The sequence below is a fragment of the Thalia democratica genome, chromosome 4, assembly GCF_965202585.1.
Source record: "Thalia democratica chromosome 4, ktThaDemo2.hap1.1, whole genome shotgun sequence".
NCBI lineage: Eukaryota > Metazoa > Chordata > Thaliacea > Salpida > Salpidae > Thalia > Thalia democratica.
Window position 1 is genome coordinate 46,747,549 of NC_139168.1, and position 27,241 is coordinate 46,774,789.

At 25.3% G+C, this 27,241-nt stretch overlaps 1 protein-coding gene across 1 annotated transcript; it reads right to left on the reverse strand.

Annotated features, from left to right (window-relative positions):
* Positions 1 to 10,394: 10,394 nt before the first annotated feature.
* LOC145834049 (matrix metalloproteinase-24-like) lies at positions 10,395 to 25,360 on the reverse strand. Its single transcript, XM_082941376.1, has 11 exons — positions 25,146 to 25,360; positions 21,768 to 21,971; positions 19,617 to 19,684; positions 16,280 to 16,566; positions 15,092 to 15,256; positions 14,120 to 14,252; positions 12,903 to 13,040; positions 12,674 to 12,804; positions 12,339 to 12,482; positions 12,115 to 12,255; positions 10,395 to 11,282 (listed from the first exon to the last, which is right to left on the reverse strand). The coding sequence occupies exons 1-11, from the start codon at positions 25,302 to 25,304 to the stop codon at positions 10,822 to 10,824; spliced, it is 2,031 nt and encodes a 676-aa protein (XP_082797502.1). The 5' UTR covers positions 25,305 to 25,360; the 3' UTR covers positions 10,395 to 10,821.
* Between the last annotated feature and the right edge of the window lie 1,881 nt (positions 25,361 to 27,241).

Consider the following 27,241-nt stretch of genomic DNA (forward strand, 5'->3'; position numbering starts at 1 on the left):
ATCCAATTTAAACTTTGTTCCTTTAAACTATTAAAACTAAGGAGACATTGGCAACATATCAGCATTTGTCAGTACAAACACTTGAAAATTTCGGAGGCACAAAATTTATTTAAGTTTTTTTTAAAGTCAATTATATTGTGAACCTTTTTCTAAATAACTGTAATTTTACTAAAATCAATGCAACATGTCAGGATTTGTCAGTACAAATGCTAGAAAATTCTAATACAAATTTGAGAATCAATGTGAAGTATTTTGAAATATTATTTATTTGTAAATTTTTTTCTGAATAAGCGTTTAGTTTTTGTTGTCCAGTATTCTGTAAGCTAGCACTTTAAAAGTGTGATGTTAAATGAATTGTTTGTTACAGGACAATTTATATTCAGACAACTCAAATTATTATGATATATTTTTCAGGGACCATAAGTAGTAAAACAGCTAGAAATAAAAAAATAAATGTACTTTATAGTATATTTATCATTCTATATGTATTTATTTTATTGTAGTGTATTTATCATTCTATATGAAAGTTTAAGACACAAGATGCTCGTTTAAAATGATTTATTCAGTAACAAATTAAAACATAGTTCAGCTAACCCTCATCAATAAAAGTGAATTTTGAGCAAGTATACACTTATAATTAAGTCATAAATGCACATTTGATAATAAAACAAACAATAATCTAACTAACAATCTGTTATAATAATAAACGTTTTTATTAAACATAAAACAAAATTAAAAAAATATTTTTATAATACTTTATGCATTTTAAGTTTATAAACAACTTTTTGTTTACACAATTTAGGCATAAGCGTTTTAAAAAAATAAAGACTCTAGCATACTTGTTATACAAGTTACGTACTTAACATAAAAAAGAAAAATTGTTATCGTTATAATTACTAGCACACTCAAAATTATACAATAAATGTTCTGGAATTAAAATAGATTTATTTAAGATATTTTTTCTAACCAGTAAGAATCCATTCTTTAAGTTAAATATTTTGCTCTCTTGTTAAGTGAACGCCTTTGTTGAGAGATGTGCGTCCTATATAGACACTAACGCAGTGACATTTAGAATTGTATCGATATTTGCTGATTGGATGTAATATCTTTATAAATACCATTTAAGAAATTTCTTGTGACTTGACTGATTTTTAGTTCAACAGCGTACCTGAATAAATCTTTTATGAGCGTTTTTTGTCTCAATTTTTTTAATTAAATTTACGAAAAATCAAAATTTGCGGCCATTATCAAAGATTAGAAATAACTGCGGCCCGTAAATACTTTGATCTATACGATGCAGCCTACTACTTTTAAAAGGCTGCCGAACCCTGGTTTAAATCGAGAAATTTCAGTCTAAAACTTCCAAATTTTGAGGATAATGTCTGTTTTTGATATTTAAGTTTTAACTGTACAAAATAAGTATTAAAAACTTAATAAGAATTGTTTTATTAATAGTATACATAGTAATCAGCTTAACAGTTTTATTCACTAGCTTTAAATGTTCGTCAAAGCTAGACAATTGTTTGCTCTTTGGTAAAAATATCATTGTTTTTCTGTAGTTTACATTTGCATACATGGTGAAATATACTTTTAATAATGCATCTCTGGGGACATTATGCAAGGATGATCTATACGGGTACTATATTTTTTATGTTTAAGAGTAAGTAAGTGGGGTTTTGACTTCAGAATTTTTTTACATCTAAAAATTCATCTCTAGGTTGTTTAAAATTTTAACTATTGTTATTAGTTTCATAATTCCGAGGGTGCTTTTAAGCATCTAAAAAAGAATAAATCTCATATTACCAGTAATATTTATCATTTAGTTTCCTCTTCAAGTGCAAAAAATAATAATTTATCTAAAATAATGTTAGTTTTTCAAAACCTAGGAATGTTAAACCATAATTTTGTTAAGATTATCATAATACCCTATTTGTAAACTGTTCTTTTAGTTGAGGAAAAATGTTTTAAGTTATACTCAGAAAAAAATTGCTTTATATATATTACAATTACTTTTACTAAAAACTTTACTAAACTAAAACATTTATAAAGTATTAATAGTCATGATTGTGGCTATAAACCTGAACTTTTTTAGATAAGTAAAATTTTAATAATAAAGCCGTCATAAAGAGTTTAGAACTATTTAAAGCTTTATAAAGATGTCCAAACACTCCTTTGCTCTTTTTTATCTAATACTTACATTCTAGAGATAAGTTTTCGAATTCAGTTTTATAACTTTTCTAGAAAAAAAAACAAATCTAACAATATTAGTAAAAGTTTTTGTTGAAAATAATATTAAGTAAGTAATCTGGACTTTTTTTTATTTTTAAGGGGTAACACATGATCCAGAAAACTAGTCAAAAAGCTACTCCCCTCCAAATTGTGTGTAATAAATTTAAAAAGGTACTTAAAGGTCAGACTGATTTGCATATCTGTAAGTCTGTAAAGTTTTTAAAGCTTTTTTTGGATTTTTTTTGAAATAGTACTATCCCTAACCCACTTTATTTAAACATTTTGAAAATTAATTAAAAACTAAAGTTTTATTAGTTAAAATTAGAAATAACATGAAAAAAACTTTTTTTGCTGAATCAAAAAAGTATGAAAATAAGACTGACCTTTAAGTATATTATTCATTAAATTTTGAGATACATTTGAAAAAAATAACTTTAGTATAACGAATGTCAGCACAAAATAAAATAAGAACAAGGCTAGTAGACCATTAAGGTCTGGTAAAACTTTAAAATATAGTTCTAGACTTAATCCTTTATACTTACGGCTAACAGCACAGGCTATTCAGATAATAAAAAAACATAAAGTTTTTAGAAAAATTAAGGACTTTGTATCTTTTTTAAAACAAAAAATTGAAAGAAAAAAACAAAAAATTAACAAAAGTTTAAATTTTATCTTCAACAGAAGTTAAGCCTTAATAAGTGTTTTCCCTAAATAAAACTTAGATATCTATAAAAATATAACAACAAACTTGAAATAGTAAAGTATGTTTACAAAAAAAACTTTGTTTTAATTTATTTGATTTTAAAAGATCTTTCAAAGATCTACTTACTTTGTTTAATGCGAACGGGTGGTTTGCACAAGTGGTCAATTTTGCACAAAGCATCTTTTTTGCACGGACTTATCGTTAAGAGCTAAAGTAAAAGTTAAACCAAAATTGTGAAAAATAAACACACAAAACTAGAATTTAAACAAGTAATAATGAAAAACAAAAAAAAAAAAATTTGAAATATAGTTACAATAAATCTAGATAAGAATAGCGCAAATGTGATGTTATTTAAAAATGTTTTTCCCTACTAAGTTAGTGTCGTTGACTTTCAATAAAACTTGATTAAATGTTTTTTCTTTTATTTGGTCTTTAATCTAATACATCTTTAAAGACTATGAAAAAAACAAGAAATATAGAACTTAAAAATGTTTACATCATTAAAAAACCTTACTTAAACTAAAAGGTTCTAATAAATTTAACATGTGCCGCTTATTGATGAAGCCTTTTTAGATTTCATATGGTGTTTAAGCCGAAGTTTAATTGAAAAAACATGTTGTTTTTAAACATAACAAAATTGTATATCGTGTCTACAGGCTGTTTATACATATATATACAGCAAGGTTTACTTAACATTTTTCACAACGCTCCATTTGAAATGATTTATAGAACAATCGCCCCCACTGGTTTAATAAATCAACTTTTTTTTTGTGAATTGGTGCGCACAGCTTAATAAGTACGAGGTACAGATTAAAAAAAAAACAGTACTTTTTTGTAGAGTGTTTCAGTGGCGTAGCGTGGTATTTTGGTCAGGGGGTGCGCAAATTTTTTTCTCAAAAAATCCTCTAAATTAAAACTTTTGTAAATAGCTATAAAAAAACTTTTTATAAGCAATATAATTGAAATTAATTTATTAAGTAAAATAAGTTCGTTAACTGTTTTAAAAAATATTTATATATTACAAAATTAAACAACTAAATAAAAGTATAATTTTCATTAAAATTACTTATACTTGCAAAAATGTAAACTTACTAAATAAAAATTGTTTTTATAACTTATAGTAAACATTATATCTTTAAAAATTAATATATTCACTAAAACGAAAGTATCTGTTTTATTTACGAAAAAATATCAATCTCTTTAATATACAATACAACAGTGATAACAACACCTCATTGCACATAATTTTCAATAAGTTACACAGAAGTTAAAATAGACCAACTTTATAACTGTTATTACAGTTTATTACAACTTTGTAAAAAAGTTAAAAGTATACTTTTTAAATTCATTTCATTTGATTGTATTTGTTTAAAATAAAAATCACAAACAAAGTTTATTTCTCATAGGCCGACGCCGACACGCTTATCTTGTATGTTTACAAAAATAAAGTTCAGAAAACTAGCAGTAGTCTTAACAATGTAGCATAAAAAAAATGTAAAATTGTTTAATTTATTCTTTAAGCGTGACGTATTTTTGTAAACTTTTTGTAGATAAATAATCTGCCATAAGGTTATACTACAGCGGTGCGCTATATTAATTGCGTACTTTTTGAGTCTAAATTCTTATGAAGTTAATGAACTTATAAATTTTTTTCTTATGGAGTTTTTCATTAACATCGGTGCGCATTTGCAATTACGCACCGAATCAGTATATTGAGTAATAACATGTACTTTCCTAACTTGTCACTAATTGGCATTCAAAATTTCGTTTAACTTTTTGAATACTAGATAAACATAGTTGAAAAAAGGCAAATTAAGCAGAAAAAATAAACTATAAAGGATAAAGATATTACATTCTTTTTTTTACATTTTTGTTTTTTTGGGTGGCACGCATGCGCCATGTCCCTCCCCACGCTACGCCCCTGGAGTGTTTTAATAACAAAGTCTTGGTATACAAGTTAAAATGTTCATTTTAAATAACCATATGTCCTGGGCAAGACGTTCAACGGTAGTCGTTGTGTACAACTCGATAACCGAAAGGTTTTTTGTGCACCAGATCCTAGGACCAAATATTTTAAGCACTTTTTTGTCATTTTATAAACAATAGTCATAATTTTAAAAAATAAAACGCTAAAAACTACAACTTTAATTAGTTATAAGAAAATCACATAAATAATTCACAAATATATATCGTTAGATCACTTTAAAAAATGTTTATTAATAATTTGAATATGATTAACATTTATTTTGCAGTGAAGTAAAAGTTTTTTATAAACTTTGAGTTATACAATAGTTCTTTTAAGCAATTTGTTAGAAACAAACATGAGTAAAAACATCAACATCTTTGTAAAAAACGTTCTACTTAGTAAAGTTTTATTTACTATGATAGGCGACTCAGTAACTTATTTGTAGTAAACTTAGAAAACATCATTAAAATCCTAACCGAAAAATTTATAAACAATACACAGTTAAAGTATTAGCAGCTGCAAATATTCCTAAGAAATGGTAATTGCCATTAAATGCACACAGTCTCATTAGTATATTGTAAACTCTTAGTTTGAGACATTGTTTTACTCAACTCAGTTCAGATATAGGTATTTCAACAACCAAAATATTTGCAACAATATATAACAATGGCAGCATATGAGAAGCTGAACTTTAATTATTCAATTAAGAACATTCCTTTATGCAACAAGACAGAATACAAAATAAAGTTAATGGAAAAAATTAGAAGTTTCTGTAGACGAATTAGAATTAAACTTTACTTCTGCACCAATGATGAAGATAGCACAGACATGATAGAAAACAAAGAAACATATGGTTTCAAATCAAAATTTACACCAAAGCAACCTGAAGAACTCAAGAATTTTGAAAATGAAATGTTCGATTTAATTAATCAAGTTAAATTTAGAAAATCTAAAGACAATTTCCAACAAGAGCTTAAAAAAGACTTAAGGCAAATAGGCAAGACTAAAAGCCTAATAGTACCAGCCGACAAGACAAACAACTACTACAAGGTTCTTAAATTAGAATACGACAGCCTATTACTAAAATCGATTCGAAAATCATACAAAAAAAATGACAAAACAATTACGAATGAGATAAACAAAGAAGCCAAAGAGATAGTAACAAATCTTAAACTAGAAAAGAAACTAGTAAACTACTTACCTAAACAACAATGCTATATAACGCTAAAAGACCACAAAAAGGATTTCGCCAGCAATCCCAAAACAAGATTAATAAATCCTAGCTATTCAGACATAGGTCAAATTAGCAAATGTATAATTGACAGAATCAACACTGTCTTAAGAAAATCAACCAAATACCTCCAATGGCGAAGTTATCAAGAAGTTTTAAACTGGTACAAAAACTTAAAAAATACAAATACAAGTTCATGAAGTTTGACATTGTGGAATTTTACCCATCTATATCATAAAAATTACTAAGTAAAGCTTTAGCTTTCGCAAACAAAAGTACAAAAGTAAGCGAACAGGAAATGAAGATTATCTTAAACGCATCTAAATCAGTATTGCATAATAAAGAAAAAGTCTGGGTAAAAAGAAAAAGTAACACAGAAGAGAATGAACTTTTCGACATCACCATGGGAGGAAAGCATGGAGCGGAAATATGCGAGCTAGTAGGTCTCTATATATTACATAAACTCAAGAATGCGCTCCCAAATCTAACAACAGGACTGTACCGCGACGATAGTTTAATTGTCATAGAAAAAAACAAAAGTAATGTTGATATAGAGAAAATTAGAAAATCTATGCACAGCATATCAAAAGACATGGGAATAAAGTTAGATATCGAAAATCCTTCACGTAAAATTAACTATCTAGACCTAAGCTTCAATCTATACAACCACACATTCCAACCATATAGAAAAGAGAACAGCAAAATCGTATATATTAATTCAAAGTCCAACCACCCTCCAGCAATACTGAAGTAAATTTTAAAAATGATAGAAGAAAGACTTTCCAAAAGTTCTAGCAATGAAAGTCTATTCAATGAAATAAGTTAAGATTACAATGACGCAATAAAGTTAAGTGGCTACAATTACAAAATAAAGTTCAAAGGTGAAGATGATGGAAAGAAACGGCCTAGAAAAGGAAAAAGAAAAATAATATGGTTTAATCCACCATACTGCAAATCCATACAAACAAACATTGGCAAGAAATTTCTCCAAATAGTAAACAAATACTTCGGAGTAGACAGTAAATTCAAAAAATACTTGAATAAGAACAACATCAAATTAAGTTACAGCTGTTTGTCAAACATTGAGACAATCATAAAGAGTCATAACAAGAAGCTCACAAACTGCAACAAGAATGATGAAGATGAAACATGTAACTGTAGAGCAAAAAATGTCATATACCAGGCCACAGTAAAAACTGACAATGCAACTAAATCATATATTGGTCTAAGCGCCAACCAGTTTAAAAAAAGAGTGGCAACCCACAGAACAACAATAAATAGCAACCCAGAAGATAGAAATTATATGCAATACAAACAAGCAACTGAACTATTAAAATACATCCACACATTGAAGAACGAAAATAAAATTTTTAAATTGAATTGGACAACACTAGAAAAAGAATATAAATCAAGACCTAGAGTATAAACGTGCAGGTTGTGCTTGAAAGAAGGATTAAAGATTCTTCAAGCAGATAAGAATTGTATTAATAAAAGATCAGAAGTTATGAGTTCTTGCAGACACAGGAACAAATTTTTATTATTTTATTGGAATGAATCTAAAACCTAATAATTTAAATGTTAATAGCATTTTAATCATCTGTTAGTTTTTTTTAAATTGTGTTAAGAATTTGTTGTGTTTTCGTTTATATTGCATTTAGTTTTTTTTTAACTTTGTTATTTTTGTTTATTAATTAATACCAATATTAAGTTCACCTAATTATGCATTTTTCATTAAAATTAGAATAATTAATGTTTATTTATTTTTTTACGCATCAATGAGTTCAGATTCACATTACTGCCAATGTCTAAATGTTATTTACTGTTTTGAATTTATTTGACAAGGTCAGCTAACGCTCACCGAAACCAGGTAATAAACCAAAGCAGTACATAAACATTTGTTTTATTATATGGTATTTCAACAACAAAAAAAAATTTAATGCATAATATATGAAAATTATACTAACTTTACAAACTAGTTCTATGAAGTAAATCGCAAAAAATTGCTTACAAATTAGTTTGACAAATGATAAGCACAACTTATAGCCGATGATAACAACCTGGTTTGAGGATTGTGCATAAAACAAGCTACTGCCGTTTAAAAAACGTAGAACAACAGAGGCGGCTTTTACTAGAGGAGTAAACTTACTAGCAGGTACGTTAAAACATCACTAGTAAAGTTTACCAAATATTATTTTCACAACTTGTGTACAAAACACTTAATGAAATTTTTAAATTTAGTTTGTTTGTCAGAAAAACGTTTTAGTTTTTACATTGAAATCTTTTGTGATATAACATTATTACGTCGTTAAAACTTTTTGTATACACAATTTTTTTTTAATTTGCTTCAATTCATTTAAAATTAAACTACTTAAGAACTTCATGGCAAAACTTAAAATAATTGTATTTTTTTGGCTGTCTGCAAATATTTTTTTAAAGGTTTACAAAGCTGCATTTCCATTTGCTGCTATTTGTGTGTTCAGCTTCAATTTTTCTTTTTCGATTAGCATTGGTTCTAAGCTATTAAGCTCAACTCGAGCATATCTCTAGGAAATTTTGGGTTATTCTCACGGTGCATATATTCATGCAAGTGATAGAAAATAGCACTACGGTTGTCTTATCCTTTATTATCAACAACTTTTCGAAACACTTGGCGTGATGTCTCTACTATGTAGGAGACATTCTGGTCTATATAGCTGGTATGCTTGTGTATGAAATTTTCGTGAAATATCTCTGAATAACTGTTTATAATTTTAAAGTATTGAAACAGTTTTTGGTAGTATATACTGATGCTACTTTTACATTGTGTTTTTCAAAAACAGTTCTTATTCATTTTTGAAACATTAACGAACAAATTCTTGAACATATAATTGTAAAATATTAACATTGATCATATTCAGAGTTATTACCAGTAGTTTTTTTTCTTGCTTTAAAAAATAGTTTACTTTATAGAATTTAATAAAACTATTAGTTTTAACTTTTTTTTAATGTCCTAAATATTGGTTTATCTACAGTATTTTGTTACTTTTGAATACTATTTTTTAATACAAGTAATAAAAAATATTTCACTTAAAAATATGTTTTGATAAGTTATTCGCAGTACTTTTAGTTATAAGAGTCTGTTATTTATGTATTTATAACTGTTTTTTTGGTAGTAATAGAACTTAAGTATCAAATTAAACAATTTGTATGTTATATCTCGCGACTATGCTTGCCTGATGAGTCCTAAAAAGGATGAAACCGGTCGTAGGTTGTCTCGGATGCCGTTGTTGTTGGTCGTGCGGTGAAGTTCATTGTTTATTATGTTATACTTAGTATTTTCACATATTTAAGTAGGATTCATCACACCAAATTATACATAATTAGTTAATATTCGTTACAAGTTGGTGCAAATAATTCAACATAAGTATACTATAATGTCTTTTTTTTTTTAATTAGCGATTATAAAACATTTCTTTAAAAGTTTTTAATCAAAGTAAAATGTTATAGTTGTAGTAACTTTTTGTTATTTTTCAATATAAAAATTGTTATGTGCTTAAAGTAATTATTTTATTTTTAAAGTTAAAGTCTTAAATAATTTTAAATATAAGTTAGTTATAACTTTTTATTAGAAAATTATACAACTCTTTGTCATATTTAAAGCTGTATATTTTGTATAGTTACATGTAAAGCTACATAAAACTTTAATTTTTTTATAGCATTCTGTAATTTGATGTGTTTCCGTAGATTTGAAAATTATAATACTGTGTTTTATTCTTTTCTAAACTTACTCTAAAGTTTTATTAAAACTAAATCATCTGCTTTGAATAGTTCTTATGGACTGGCTAAAAATAATAATGTAAATAAGTTCTTATGTTAGAATGTTTTTATTAATTATATATAATTATATCTTACAGCATGATGCTATTTGTTTTCAAGTAGGACAATTATAAATGAGACATTCTTAAATTCAGCACTTTTCAAACTGTTGTTTACTTGCGTTTATTTTCTTAATAATAAATTCATGAGGACTTAATCTAAGTATAAGAAATTAAAGCAATTACAACAACTTTATCTACAAAATCTCTAATTATTGCAATCTATGGCAAACCTGTCTCACGGTAACTATTAGTTAAAACTTTAACAATAAATCTACAAAATAATTTCTATTAAATTCAAAATATTTTTATGCATATTTATTTGATGTTTGAAAATAAATGAGCTTAGAATGATTAGAATAAGCAACAATAATTTTTAAACTTGACTTAGTTGAAAATAATTTTGCATACGCATTTTGATTTACTTATATTTTTATAGATAAATACATCTTTACATGTAGAAAAGTAGTATGATTTACAAGTAATATATAAGTTTTTTAAATTGAATTATGTTTGTTGATTTAATATAGCTTCAAAAATCAAAATACTTTAGTTAAAAACCAATCTAAAAAAAGTTAAAAAAGATGTGAAAAATCTTAAACTTTCAAATGTATATAACAAACTTTTACACAAAATATTGCAGCAAAACTTCTAAAAAATTATTAGTTAGAATGTGTTACAAAAAGTAAGATGATCGGAATGAAACTATCTTGAAAAACTTTGAACAAAAAACCTTCTTCCATTTTGACATAAAGTTTTTCTTCCGAAAAAAAGTATCAGAAACCTTCGATGGCATTAAAACATCGTCATAATGTCCAAAATGTTTACTCTTACCTTCTCATACCTGTCCCTGAAAATTAAACCTCATCAACCGCAACTTTTGGCGTGCAGCAGTCACGCACATTATTCTTTCTTCATCTGTGTTTTTCAGGTGATGATGCTTTGACCAACCATGCTTGAAGTTGTGTCGGTGACTTCCAGGACTAAGAACAGACGATTTGATGATCATTGGACTTGAACTGCTACTACATTTTCTGTAGATAAGGTAAAATAGAGCTGATACTAAAGTTATGGCAGAACAAATAGAAACGGCTATGATGCCTGGTAAATTATTTGGTGGGTCTTCACTTTCTATTCTGGTGTCAGTTTTATCTTTATTATCAGTATTGTCAAACTTTCTTTTATCATCACATCCAAGAAAATCTTTTCGAAAATCATTTTCTCCGAAAACCCGTTCCATTTTTTCATTGTCATAAGTCCAATACTTAGTTCCAATTATAAAGTATGTTTGCTTACCATCTGCAGTTAAAAACATATCAGTTTTAGAGACTACAGTGTGTATTTGTTTAATAAAATATTATTTTTTCTAATTAGTAGTTATGTTATATAATTTTTATACAGTTTACAACGAAATTTTAACGCCTTAAACAAGAAAACTTAATTTTTATTATTTGAAATGTATAAATATACACTAGAATATTAGGTATAGGAAAAAAAAAAGAATATAAATACAAGCTAGTCTAAAATGATATATACATATATTATTCGCATACATTTAGCTTAATCTAAGCAATTTACTATAAAGTTATAAACAGTCTGGACATCTCAACTAAAAAAACTAAACTAAGTTTTACTGATTTTTGTATTTTCCTACGTTATTAAATATCATTAAATTTTGTACAATAATAACAAATCTAAACAGTATTCTTTTTTTTATTAAACTAACACATGTTTATGTGTGTTAACAAGTTAACACACTACAACGGAGCTCTGTAAAAGATAATTACTGTAAGGAAAGAATAGAAGCTAAAGTAGGTGTATACACACCTTTATCCGAAATAAAAATAACTACTAAAAATTATTGTAGATTATTTCCTTAAAGTGTGTTTATTTTTTACAGAGCTCCGTTTGAGTACATCAACTTCTTGTTACACAGAAACATGTGTTAGTTTGTTAAAGAAAGAGTACTGTTAAAACTTGTTATAATTAAAATTCCAGTGAACTTGTTTTGCTAGGATCTCTACTAGCGAACAATTAACTTTGAATTTTAAATAATTATATTTAGTGTACAGATTTTTATGTAAATAAAAATCTAAGAAGCAATGAAGTTATTTTTAAAAATCAAACATACCTAAAGACGTAAATGCAGCATCAAATCGTTTTGGGGCCCATTTAAATTCACTTTTTTTCGTTCTTTTTTTAGGAAAGTCTTTTTTAGAGTGGATGTTACTACTAATTTTTGAGTAAGGTTCCAATTCCCATATATGCTCCCCTAGATACAATAGTTTGAAAAAATATGTGTTTCAGTTTAGATTAAATTATATATTTTTGTAATTTTTAAATCAAAAAATAAACCTTTAAACAGATATGGCTGACCACTGTTCTTTAGATAAATGGCAGCATCAATTTCATCGTTTTGAAGTCCAATGTGTCTTACATGAACTCCACTAGACCCTCCTCGCTTGAGTTGAGTTCCTTTGTATTTCCAAAACAAAAAACCTAAGGTGTTTTGATATGAACAGCTAAGTTTAATACAGAATATAATCGTTGCGTAAAAGTGCAATTTCTGTAAACAATAAGTTAGTTTTCTAGTTACTTAACACAAAATTGTATACCTTAAAAGTTAAAAGTTTTAAATTGTTAAAGTGTTTGAACTATTTTCTTTTAAAGAACTAGTTTTTTTAACATACCATCAAATAGCCTAATAAACTCTTTGTCTTCATAAACTGCGTTGACTTTTTTAACTTCTTTGAAAAATCTATTTATCTTTGCACCGGAATCAAAAGGTTTGTCTTTCTTTTTTCTCCACATGTAGTTACCTCTATTTAAGTTAAGTAAAACTTTTATTAAGAACAATAATTTTAACAGAGTAAAAAAAATTAAATATATCACATTTAACGAAAGTTTATAAAAAACTACTTGAAAATCATCAGTTCTCTTCTTATGAAAGAAACTGCATCAAAGCTTGTCAATTGACACAATTCAGGTTTTGGTGGTCTCTTTGTCGTCGTTCTTAGCGTAGTAGTTGTTGTTGTAGTTGGAATAGTAGTAGTTTTTCTACAAAAGTGCTTAATTTAATTGAAATAATAAGAGTATAAACTACTTAGTTTTTAAAAACACATTTTTTTCTACTTAACGTACTACTTATAAAGTTCTGCTCTATAGCGAATGATTGCCTAGGGAATACTCATAAATTTTTCAAATGCTCGATTACAAAATTGCGTCATTTTCTTTTAATTTAACTGTTTGACTTCTAAAAAACTTGTTGGCAAACGCCTTAATGGTATCAAAAAAAAATCATAGTGTTTTAAAAAAAAAATTAATAGCAGCAAAAATTTCAAAGACTTTAAGTTAATTCAAAATTTATTTTCATAATAAAGACTAAAAATAATTTGTAAACTATAATTTTTTTTAATGCAGTATAACATACTTCGACTCTAAAATAACTTTTATTAGGACCTACATAAACTTAAAACTAAATTAAGTCGAAACTAATATATTTTGTTGTTGAACTATTTGTAGATTTTATTATTTGTAGATATTTATATCGATGATAATAAATATTATAACAATATGCTTAAACAAATAAAGTTAACTTTGATTAAAACTGTTTTTAAATGTTATTTTATATTAAAAAACCCTTTTTGAATTACGAAAAACTTTCTTCGTAAAGTGCTTGTAAACGTGTTTTGCGCTCGGAAAAATATATAAAAACATATTAACAGTATACTCTTACAAAAATAAAACAATAAGCTTTATAAACTAACATATAATATAAAAACTGAGAAACTTAAAATATAGTTCAACGAATTGTAGCACTAGTTTAGCTTACCAATATTTGATATAGTGCTAAAATTATAAAAAAGTTTACTAAAGTTTGGAAAACTTTTAAAGTTTTAAATAAAAAATGTTTATAACTTGTCAAAAATTTAAAAAAAGTCTTTCATAAATATTTTTTATGTTTTTAATTTAACTTATCAGAAGTCAATGTAAAATAATTACGGTAATCAAAAAAAGAACTTTTATAATTAATTTTTACTAGTGTTCATGCTTTTCAGGAGCATGATATAAAAGTTTAGTTGTATTAAGTATCTGTATAATGAGGATCAAAAACATTAGAAAAAAATTCAACTAACACTGTAGGCTTGTAAGTTTTCGGCGTATAAGTTATTTTAGTTTTAGCTTTTGTCGTCGTAGTTTTTTTCGTAGTTTTTTTAGGCCACTTTGTCCAATGATGTGGTGGTTCTGGATTTCTACCATGGTCATAACCTTATTGTAAAAAACTATTCTCATTAACAGTATAGTTTTATCAGAAATTAATAAACAATTTAATTATTTTGCTCATAAGGTTTTTAAAAGCATCTTTGCGCTGCAATTGTACTTTATGTAAAATGTTTAATTGAAAATTACTAGTTAAACAAATAGTTTTGTGTATACTGCTATTTGTACAAAAAAATTTTTTTTTTAAATTCTCAAAAAATCAAGCTAGTTGGAAAACATTAAATTTTGCATACACTGAGTAATTTTTTTCAACCAAGTTTTTGAGTTGTTGTAAAGAAATGAATTTTTTATTATATTATAATTATCTTTTTAAAGCTTAAAATTAAGCTCTTAACTAAGTAATTATTTTTATTATTGCATGCTTTATAACATCTTGAATAATCTATTTGATTAAAACAAATTTTTAAATATCGGTTGCTCTTAGAAAACTTTTTACTATAGACTGCGGTTCGCGATAAACGTTTTCTAAGAAAATTGGTTCCCACTTAAAAGGCTACCAAACCGTATAAAATACCTTATAGTAGATAATGAGTAAAGATAAAGTGTTAATGACTTTTTGACAGAAACACTCAGTTTAAAACCTATGTTAAAAGGACTTTAAAAATTTAAAGTTTTAAATACTCTATCACTAATACTGTAATATGTACTGTATTGTAAAGCGTCAGATATATTACATTAATATATATTGCACGAAAGCTCGAAGTTTGAAATTTAAAAATTTTAGTTTATAAAACTTATTAAAATTAAAACAAACGTATATATTCATTTCCTTTAAACTTATTTTGTCTAAAAGTTATACTGTTAAATCTAACATGTATAACACTAACCATATATAGCTTTTATACCCCTAATGTCATCATAGCTAACATCGAAGTTAGTCAAATTGTGGTAACGATATACTGGTGCCATAATTGCGTCCATTTTGTCAGAGTGACCTAGTCCAAGAGCGTGTCCAAACTCATGAACAGCAACCAGAAAGAGGTCATTACCAGCTAAAATATTTAAATACTTTTAAGTTTACGTATATCTGTAACATTTAAAACTTAGATGGTACACAAATGTTTAGGTTTTAAGCTAAGTTATTTTGTTAAAGTTTTTGTATACTATAAAATATATTTTCAAAGTTTTTGTTTGTTTAGTTAAGTTCTGAACATAAAAACATGCTTATACATTAATAAGTCTAAGTTTGAAGAAATACACACAATTAAAAGATATAATAAAAAGATTTAATTTTTTAGAAGCGCTTAACTCAGTTTATTTATTTATTTTGAATCAATAAATAAACTAAATTTGTTTTAAATTAATACTAATTTTACCTAATTTTACCTAATTATACACTTATAAGCATGAATTTTCGAAAATGAAACATTTTAGTTTTTTGTTTAGATTTTCATGCATGAATAAAATTTTAAATAATATTTCAGTTTTGCAACATTGTTATGTGCAGTTTACTATTTTATTATACTTTAAAAGGTCGCAATTTTTTGCCACCGAAACCTGGTAGTAAATAAGATATTTAGTTTGCACATCTTTATTTAAAGCTTTATTCAAAATACTTTATAAAAAAAAGCATTTTAAACATCGAAACAGGAAAATGTATTGCTTTTACTAAAGGTTCGTTAGCTTAAGATAACAATTAAAGCTTTTTAAACTTATACTTTTATTAATATACACAACTTCTTGTTATACAACTAAAGCTAAAATTTTGTTTAAAATAAGAAATATTATATCTGACTAAAGACGATATTCTGCTCACAAAAAGGAACAGTTCTATGAAGCCTCAATAAGCCAGAGGATTACCATTAGTAAAATGAAGTACTTACGTCCCGAACTTTTTATTTTATTTTCCAGTATATTACGCTTGTTTTCATCTTTGGCATTTAACGTCCCAGTATATTATTTCTAATTTAATTAAAAAAACAAATCAAATATATCTTTTAAAGCCAACAAATAAATAATTTTGAGCAATTTAACAAAAAACTTTGTTTTAAATAAAATAAAAAATTAAATTAAACCTTCAGGATTTTTATGGTTATACACCCATGGTTCAGCTTCATCAAAATGAGTGTCTCCACCAATGTCCGGACCAGGATAATACGCATGAGCTAAAAATCCGCCTTTTCCGTCGAAAGCAGTATTATCTCCGTGCTCACCCCACGCAAATTTGATAATAATATCTGGTTTTTCGTAAATTGTAACTTCTTCAAATTTCAAGGGTATATGTTGTTCCCACACACCCAAAGCGCGTTTAATTGCTATCTCCGTCGCTTTTTTTCCAACTTTTTGAGTGTAGTTCTTAATGCTGTAATTATTTAAGTTGATATACGGTTAAATAATGCTACACTTATTTTACTAGTCAAAAAATTACAAAGTTAACTGCTTAATTACTTTTTCTTTTGTAAGACTTTGATGTAATTATGTAATTAGTTAATAAAACAACAGTACAACAAAAACTTACATTTACTATACAAAATAAATTGAAATGTAGTTTTTCTTAAATTAACTTAGCATTTAGAATTCCAAATAGAGATTAACTTTTTATTTCGTTAAATTCATGAATTTAAACAAAGTTTATTTAAAGAATTTTTTACAGAACTTAATTTGTTAACCCAAATAGCACTTAATTCGCACTATTAAACTTCTATAGCTTTATTTATTACGACTTTAAAAAATGTAAAAGCTACATATACAAACAAAAAATATTTCAATGAGAAATTAAAATTAAATTTTCTTGTGATTAGTTTATATCACTTATCTTTTTTTTTCTTTTTTTTTGAATAAAGGTCAAGCAGAAATAAATGCTTCAAGTAATATAAAAGTACAAAAGATATAATGCATTCGTTAAATTAGTTTAACAAAAAATCTTATTACAAATGCTTATATTACTCAGTTTAATTGATTTTTTTCTATAGAAATGTAATCTGAGAAATGTTACTTTGTTTTACTTCATACTTTTTGTTTTGTCTAGTGCCTTATAGCGGCATTTTGCGCAAATGCAAATTATCAATAATTTAAAACTGCTTTCCCTCTAGTCTAGTTTAACGCTTATAGTTTTTGAGCTAAGCGAAAATTCTTTTGTAAGTTTTTCAAATATAAGTACTGAAAATAAAACAATATCTTAAACTATTAAACACACTTTTATTTTTAGGTTAATATTTAAGTTTGCTAAATAGAATTAAAATATTACAATACTAATGTTGTCTAATATTTATAAAACAAATGTTAATACTTTGAATTGTAATTTGAAATACCTAACATTTATTTACCTTTCTATAAAACAATATCAAACGTTATAACAAATTAAAAAAAACCTACTTACAAAGTACTAGCGGTAATGGTTTGAATTTTAAGATCTTGCTATATTAACTTTTTTGTTAAGACTTTGATCAGCAACATGAATTAATAACTTAGTGTATGATAACCCTAGATCAATTTTTAATCACACGAATTATTATTTTTATACAGAAAATAATGTTCTCATAATTTAGTATTATATCAGTTTTGTTATTTACTCACTAAGTCGCTGTGAAAAACTTCTTGACAGTTTTTAACATAAAATCTACTTTTAAGAATCTTAACCATTTGATGCACAAACATATGTATTTAATTTTTGGTAATTATATATTTTACCTGATGCTAATATAGAGTTAACATTATTACAAAAAAAAAATTAATTACTTATAAACATTATTAAAGGTATTTGCTAATAAAAGATCCGAACGAAACAAGCTTGTTAGAATATAACATAAAAATTTGAAAACTACTCAAACTGTTATAACTTACGTCGTTTTTCTGTGCTTTGACTAGCACAGTTCAACGGAGCTATAAAACATAAGTAATTCAAAAAGGAAGATATTCTCTTGAAATATAATATCAAAGCTATATAAAATATGTGCGAGAGTAAAATTTCTTTACAATGATAATAACAACAACTATTAATAAACAGCTTACTCATGTAGAGTATTAGTTTACAAACATTAACTTATAGAGTTGTTTTACAGTTTTACAAAATTTTTTTAAACACAACAAAAAATAGTTCCTTATAACATTAAAACAACTAAAGTTAGGAATATTCGATAACAATTTTATCATAAGAAAATCAAAACAAAAAAAAAACAAGCTATTTCGTAAACAAATGGAAGTACTAATCAAAAGTTAAAGTGTTTGTGTGAAGATAATTTTAAAATCAATAGTTATGTCATTGTATTATTCCACTAGATGTTATTAACTGTTTTTTAAGTTGTTGTAATTTATAAAACCAATTATCAAAGTTTTATTTAGTATTCAAAATATTAATTTTTTACAATTACTTTAAAAGACAAAGTACCAGGCAAATTACATGTGTAAACTTAAATCATATTTTTATTATTAATGTTTTTAATATCTATAGCATAATAATAACTAATACAGATAATTATTTGATTATTTTCATTTTGTTTTGTTTTTATATAGTCGTTCTTATATAAAGTAAGTTATTTTTAGTATTGTATTACGGTTTTATATCATTTAGACTGCTATAAGATATTTTTAATAACCATTTATTAAGTATTTTACATCAAAAATAATTAACTGTGAAACTAGCAACGACTTGATATATAAGCTCTATACCTAAGCATATTTTAATACTAGTAGCAACATTTTGGCAATCTTTAACGTAGCTGAGAAGTTCCGCCATTATACATCAAGTACTAGACTAAACCGCGTAACACAAATGAGGCGGCATTCTGCGATTAAATTTTGTACTCATTAGGACTCATCAGACGGAGATAGTCATGATGATCTGTTGTAGATGTCTAACCAAAGACTCTTAAACACTTAATATTATGTTTGTGAGTACAGTAGATGAAATTGACGCAACTAGACTGTTCACAACTCAACGTCTAAATAAGACATTTTCAATTTTTATAGTTTATGCTTGTTTATCAGTTAACTAAGTAGCAATATTTTAACGCATCTTCAGCAAAGCTATTTGTCTTCACCGATGATTGCAAACAATTTAATGATTGAAGAACAAAAGGGTGATTAATGCTGCTTCAGTACTTAAGCCCAATTAGTAAGACCAAAACAGTGGTTTCTTATAATTACATCTACCTAATGAGCCCTAATTAGGACAACACCGGTCGTAGATTGTCCCGAAAACTTTTGTCGTGCGGTGTAGTCTAGTATTCACTTTTTAAATTGAAAATCAGCAGTTTTTAAACAGTGATCATACTAAGCATTAAAATTTTCAAAACTGAGTTTAGTTTAGAAAGTGTTTTAAAGAACTTCTAGTTGAATATTTTGAATAATTTATTTCTAAAATACCAAGTACTTTGAAGTTTTTTAATATACTTCTACATGAATAAAACTCACGTGTACTTGACAACTCTGTTAGACCATTTTTTGTTTACTTTGGTATATCGCTTTTTCCTCTTACCTTCCTGAAACACAATTTTTGTAAGTAATTAGAGGTTGTTGTTTTTAGTAACATTTATTTTTAAATTGCTCGAAATTTCATAAAATATGAAGATATATCATAGCAAGTTTTATAAATATAGAGTCTTTATTAATATATGTTGTATAGCTTTTTGAGAAAAAAAATAAGTTCTGTATTTTTCAAGTTTACTTAGTTAAAATGACTGTGTTCTAATATTTTAATGAATAAAAAAAAATTAGATAACACTGTTATACGTCAAACGCATGCAGTATTTGAGTTATCCTTTACTTACTAAGTGTTTGAGGTGTGTTTATTAAATTTATCCCAAAGTTAATTTGTTTTTTAATCAAATTTGGGCTAATTTTTATTTATTTAGTTTAATCAAAAGTAATCATTTGATTACACACATTAAAAAAAATTGATTAACTCTCTAAATCCAATTTAGAGATAAAACTTCTACTAAAATAGTTGATTGTTCTTATACGCTTAAATATTCAATTTTTATGAAAAAAAATTAATATTCAGTATAAATAAAAATATTCAAAAGTGTAGGCTGTCTTTTTTTAGTAAAAGGAAACGTTTAGACATAATTATGTTTATCTTTTCACACATTTACTTTTAGGTAAACGATTGAGATTTAAGAGATGCATGTAAAACAAAATAAACAATATTTTTGTATGATATCAATCTGGTATTACTAAAAAACAACTTTGTACTTTGTAGCCATTAAAAAAAATATTTCCTCATGACTTATTTGTTTTTGTTTTTATGTTTGTCATACCAAAGCATATCTTAAAATTTTTATGAACTACGTTCCATAAACTCTATAGTCTAATATTTCTATACATTTATCTAGTATTCTTAAAATTAGATTAATATATTTAAGGATTAATATTTTAGAAATTTGTGTAAATTACTTGTAATTGAAATTTCTAACACCATTTAAACTATGCATTATACTGAACATCAAAAGTCTTTTATAATATGAAAAAGATAATTAATACTCATAATTTCAGTCTTTTAAACTTAGGAAAGTTATGCTTTTAGAATATTTGGAGCATTTTGAAATCTGTCTAGATAAACTACTAAACATATGTTTATATAAGTTGTTGATTTTATAAATACTTTTTTAATCTTATCAATGTACTTTGATGTATATATTTTTTTTAAACTAAAGAGGAAAAATATTTTTTAAGTTATAGATTGAAATCTAAACGATATTTTTATTTATTGATTATTTACAACTACTTTACTATAAGGTCAGATATAAGTCTAGAATCGCCCCTGGTGTATACGAATAACCGTTTATAGTACAAACATTCACTAGGTTTTCAGTAAATTTGATATACAAAGGTGCAATACTTTTTAGATATAAAAGTGTAACTATTGTTTTGCTCCTTAAAAATGAAATAAGTATTTTAAACTTCTGAACTTGATCTAAATGTACAATATTTTAGAACTTAAATGAACTGTTCTTCAAGATTTTGAAATTGTTTTGTTTGCTTTTATTTCTTTTCTTTAGCTTTAAATTTGGTCAGACTTTATCTATACTTGAACGATAATTTTATACAAAGTAACTTATAGAGTTTATAAATATTTTAACTTTCTCTTTAATGTTTTTTGTTTATTTATGAGTCCTAGTTTTGGGTTGTTAAAACAAAAATTTGATTGCTTGAGCTAAGAGTAGAGTTTAAATTATTTATAATTACAAATAAAATAAAAATTTAAAACATTACGTCATATTACCTTTATTTATCAAGCAGGCACCCATTTTTCTAAAACAAAATAAGGTTTAAAACATTATGTAAATCCGACTTTAGTTATCTAAAAAACTTACTTTAAGAAAAAATTACATTTAAAAATAATTATATTTTTACTTTTTCATTTTTCTAGTAATAGTTTGGTTACACATTTTTATAGTTGTTTAAGAACCCAATAAATTACAATATGATAAACGACCGAAATAAATGTAATAAGTAATCTTAGACTAAATTGTATTCTATAGTTCTAGCAGTTTTTTCGTAGCTATTAAAATTAATCTTATGAATCACAAGTGATAACTTTTTTTTAATAAAATAAACATTTACTTCTTCGGTGTCGAAATCTCTGTTACCGCATCTTGATTTCGACATCATTTTTAAAGTGCGTTCATCAAGTTCACCCGTTTGTGGCAGACCCATAAACTTTTGAAATTTTATTATTGACTCCCCAAAATTTACTAAGGCGGCAGGACTGTTTGGATCTTCAGACATCGTTGTCTTTCTTGAGTACCCGTACATTTCAAGATATTTCTAAAAAAATATTATTATTAATTTGAGTAATTATTAAACTAGTTCTTATTTATAGGTAATTATTTAAAGTTACTTATCACTTTAGTTAGTTACAAAACAGTGCGGACAAAGTTCTGCCACCTTACTGCAAAGAAGTGTTGACATATTTGCTTACATGAAGCTTACGACTTTTGACACTTAGAATACCAATAAAACTTGAAAAAAAAAGTGGGTTAAAAACACTTCACGTACTTATCTGTAATCAAGACACGCAACCAAGTGTGAAAAAGTAGTTAAGATGACTAGGAGTGTTTAAAATAAAAATCCACCATGACGTAATCAATGATCAAATAAGTCCTCTTTTAATTTTTTTTAAACAACTTTAACTAGTTTCCTGGCTAATTACAAATGCATTATATAGTTAAAACTAAAAATTTTAAACTTTTTATTAAATTAGTTTTAGTAAATTTGACATACCTAAAGGTTTTTTTTAGTTGAAAAAATTTGTATAATTAAGTATTAAATGCTGAAAGTCCATAAGTTTTTTCATTGTTTTTGCTTTAAACTTTAAGTCGTATTTTGAAACTAGCAAGTCAAAAAATTATATCCAAATAAAAAAGTTAAAAATTTGCAAAAAATGTTGGTATTTCAAAATTGAGTTTTTAAATAAACACAGGTAGTATTATTTTTTAAATTGTTATCTAGATGCAATTTCGCATTAGGTCAAAAAATAATTTACTTGAGAAAGATTTTTTAAATCGTTTGCATGTAGTTGTAAAACATAACTTATGTAGTGCATAATTATTTAAAAAGCGCCAATTGCTTAATATATGCAGCACATAAAAATTTTTTACGTGACAATGGTAAGAAATATATTTTAGAAAAACAGTTTTAAGATTAGAACCAATAAATTTTGTTATTATCAAATTCGACTTTAAAGATTTAAACACAAATAACTTAATGACAATGCAATATTAATAGTTTTTTTTGTGGACATATAAATTAAATATAAAATTAATTTAAACCTTGAATATAAATTTAAGAAAAGTTTTTTTATAGGCAGCTTTTGTTTAAGATTTATTTTTTTAGTACATACTAAGCAAAAAACTTAGTTAAAATTGAAAACTCAACAAAGCGACATATTTTGTTTTACAAAAATTTATTTTCAAAGTTGTTTTTCATGTTTTGAATAATATGAATACAAACTTAAAAGTATATCCAAGTAATATTGAAATTGAAAATTAAATTTCCTTTTTGTCACATAACATATAAATTAGGTGCCTTTTTTATGACATATTTTAAAAAGAAACTGTTAAAGCAATTTTATTGTGAAACTTATCTAACCACATCATTTTATAATAAATTATTATAATAAACATGTGTATTAACTTTACTATAGTTTAGTGACGTCAAATAACTTAATTAAACGTCTGCTAAGTTATTTTCTACGTATTAATAACTTACAATAAGAATTTTTGTTTCCGGTAGTGTTATCTAATACTAAAAAGGTTGTATATATTGACTTGAAAATGTAAAACTCATGTCAAGTGTGACTCATTGCATTCTAAGTTTATTGTTGTTTTCTTTTTTAAAGTAAAATTTAAAACTAAGATTTTACTCTGTATAATAAGCGAATCATCTTATAATAAATTCAAAATTTTAAGTTTAATTGTTTTAATTTTTTGCTCTGTTTTCTCGACCGAAGATTCGCTAGCTTCATTGGAAAGTGTAGGATTTCTTGATCTCAGGTTCAAGGACGAACTTTTTAGTTTAAGAAGAGACATTGTAGATAATATAAAAGCCGATCAATATTATTTGAACACTACTTTCCTCTCCTCTTTATCTTTTCCTTTTCACATTTTTACTTCGTTTGAAAAGTTACAGCATGCTTTTAATGATTTTTATTTGTAGGTTGTAAACTTTTTTTTACTTTCAAGCAAAATACAAAATTCAGTTATTTAATTTTCTTTTAGATATTCCGAAGATAGTATACTACCTCATAAAACTTGTAAACTAATTCAAATCTAAAGCTATAAGGTTTATATTTTTTAGAGTTTATCAATTAATACTTACAATACTTTTTAAATCTATTTTTCGGAGACTCTCTGGAAACTAGTAAAATAAGCTTTTATTTAATAACACAATTGTTTAAAATTACGTAAAAAATCAGTTTATATAAATAAAGGCGTTATACTCAAACAATTTAGGTAAACGTTTTATTTGGATATAAACTTAAATTTGTATTTATCAGTTAAGATATTTAATTATTATACTTGGAAAAATATTATTATAAAGATGTAATTATTTAAGTTAGTTTTTGTGTTAAAATCTATTAGTTGTAAAATCTAAAAAAATATTTTTGTCAAGATACATCTGCCAATAGTTGTACAGAACTTTTAATGATCATACCATTTTATATCTCATAAAGCTTAAGTTTTAATAAAAAAAAATTGTCTACAAAGTATTCGGAATTTATAAAAATGTAAAACTTTATAATTTTTTTTCATTTTTAATTGTTTATTTTATTATCACTTATTTCCACAAAAAATAAATAAAAATAAAAAAGTGTCTTTTGGTCTTTATTTAAAAAATAGCTTAAACAACATTCAAAAAGATACATCAGTCAACACTGATAATAAAAACTCCCACGTAGTTTTTGAAAGCTTAAGTTATATCTTGTAGAAGATAATAACAAGTAGGAATGTAAAAAAAAAGTTTAATCGTTTTTGTGTAAATATCACTACTTGTATGTATACTTAATACTTATTTCCGTTGCTTTGTTTACTTAAAAGATTAACTTTTAGAGATGTAAGAAAAAATTTGAAAATTAACTTTGTTTCTGCTTTCTTTAATAACAGTAAAGTAAAGATAAGTCTTTAGTATAAACACCTACTGAGATGTTTTAATTTTATATTCAACTTATACTAAGTTGCTTAGTTCTAAAGTTATTGTGTTTTTAAAATTTAGAACTATTTAATATACACTTAGTACAATTTAACTAACTAACGTTTCTTTTCTTTGGAACAAAACTTATATTGACGTTTTAAAAAAGAATCTTACATTCTAAAACTTTTGAATTAATTTATAGTGAAACTGTTTCTAACAATTCAGTAAAAAGTACAAATAATAAAGTTTTAGTTTATCGTTCACCACACTTTGTAATCGTTTCAACTAAAGTAGACTAATTATACTAACATGTGCATTTCGTTGATCTTGTATGCTTTTTGGTTTTATGTTTTTTCCTTCTGCTGTTGGGGTTTCATTTTGCTTGTAACCTTGACTTGATGGATTTGAGTTTACACATAAATTTTTTATAAACAAAAGTAGCAGAAAGAAAAACGTCGTAACATTCATTGGATGATCAAAAAACTGTACTTTGCCCAAGAAAATGGTTAACAAAATTTAGACTGTTATGCTGTTTATAAGTTTCTTGTTATCACGAATGTTTTTATTTAGACATTTGTTTAAATAAGTATTTTCAAACTTGTTGTTGTAAGCATAGTAAATATTTCTAAGATATTTAACTTTTATTTTAGTTAGAAAAATGAAAAGTGTTTTAAGTGATTGAACTTAAAGTTTTAACTGTTTTTTGTTGCTATATATTAATAAATAAAATTTTTAAAAGTTTTATGTTACAAACATAGTTTTCTTCATTTTTAATACTTTTATCTATAAAGTTGTTAAAATATGGTTTATAAAATAGTTTAAAAAAAAATTAACAGTCATATAGGCTATAACAAACTTTATATTTAACTTACTTTTTTTTTACGTGTTTATTTTTTTCATATTTGTGAAATTATTTTAAGATAAATATAATTTACTGTATATTTTAATAATTGATTATTCTTAATGTAGTAGTGATTTATTATAGTAAATGATTTTATTAACAATAGTAAAATAATTTTATTAACAATAATAAAAAATTCACTAAAACTAGAATTTTAAAAGTTTTCAGAAGATAATTAATCAGTATTTTTAACTAAAATACTTTAACAAAAGAAACTTGTGAAATTCTAGAGTAGGGTTTCCCAAAGTGGGCCATGACAGAAACTTAGATGCCATGAGGAGCAAAGGGGGAGTATGAGGTCATAATTTAAAACTTACACTAGATATTCTGGACTTGATGGTAAAGAGCGGAAAAGAAGGTCTTAGGTGTTTTTAACGGTATTTTTTTGAGTAATCCTGTCGGAGGGGGCCATAGCTCTGTTTAGTGGGCCTTTTGAAAAAAAAGTCTGTGAAACCCTGTTCTAGAGAATAGTCCTAGTAAAAGCGACATTTATCAAGTTTAAAACTTAAAGTATACTAAAATTATTTGCAAAAATACTTTTGCTACGAACTTTGATTGCATAAATAATGTTGACAATAAACAATACAAGTAAATTTACATCACTTCAAACGAGACAATAAATAGTCATAAACTAAATGATTTAATTTTCTTAGGGCGTAAAACTTTAAACCTTTTTAAGTGTTAAAAGATACACAAAATTAATGCTATTTATTTTTTAGAAATAAACTGCAATTATAACAAAGTAACAATGTACCATTAAATTTTAACTTATTAATTTTTTTCTTCATTAGATCTTTAGGTAGCTGAGATTTACTTTTTTCAACTTAACTAGTCCTAATCTTAACTAAGATTAAGAACTAGTCGTGTAGTGTTAGAACAAAATTTCTATTTATTTAAGCATAAACAGCTTTTTTAATGACTAACAAGCATATACGTACAATGTACATTTAAGTTGATAACAAAAAAATAATAGCAATTTTTTTTTTTACTTCATATCGTAAGATAACAATGTAGCTTGTGATTAAAGTTTAATAAATTTATAAAAGTTTTACACACTCATTTATTATAAAACAATTAGAAGTTAGTTAAAATAGATGGCGATTCTAGATGCTTATATTTTTCTTTAAAACTCAACAAATATATATTTTTTATAATTTAGCTATTTTTTAAAATAACTGAGTAGGACATAAACCTTATATATTACTACTATTCTTTTAAATGCACAAACTTACATTATTTTTTAATAATTTTTGGTGCAATTTTTTTTAAAGTGTTTAGACTTTGTTTCAAAAGTATATTCATAATTACATACACGTTCACAGTTTTTCTTAAACCTCGTTTCAAACAAAACTAAAAGTCTTAATTGAGATAATAATTTGACTTTAGAATAAAACAGAACAAAGTTCTGTCTAAAACTTTAAATAAATATATACTTCCCATACGCAGCTGCTAAATTGGCCATTCACTATTTTAATAGATAACTACGAAAGTTATTGAGTTTATA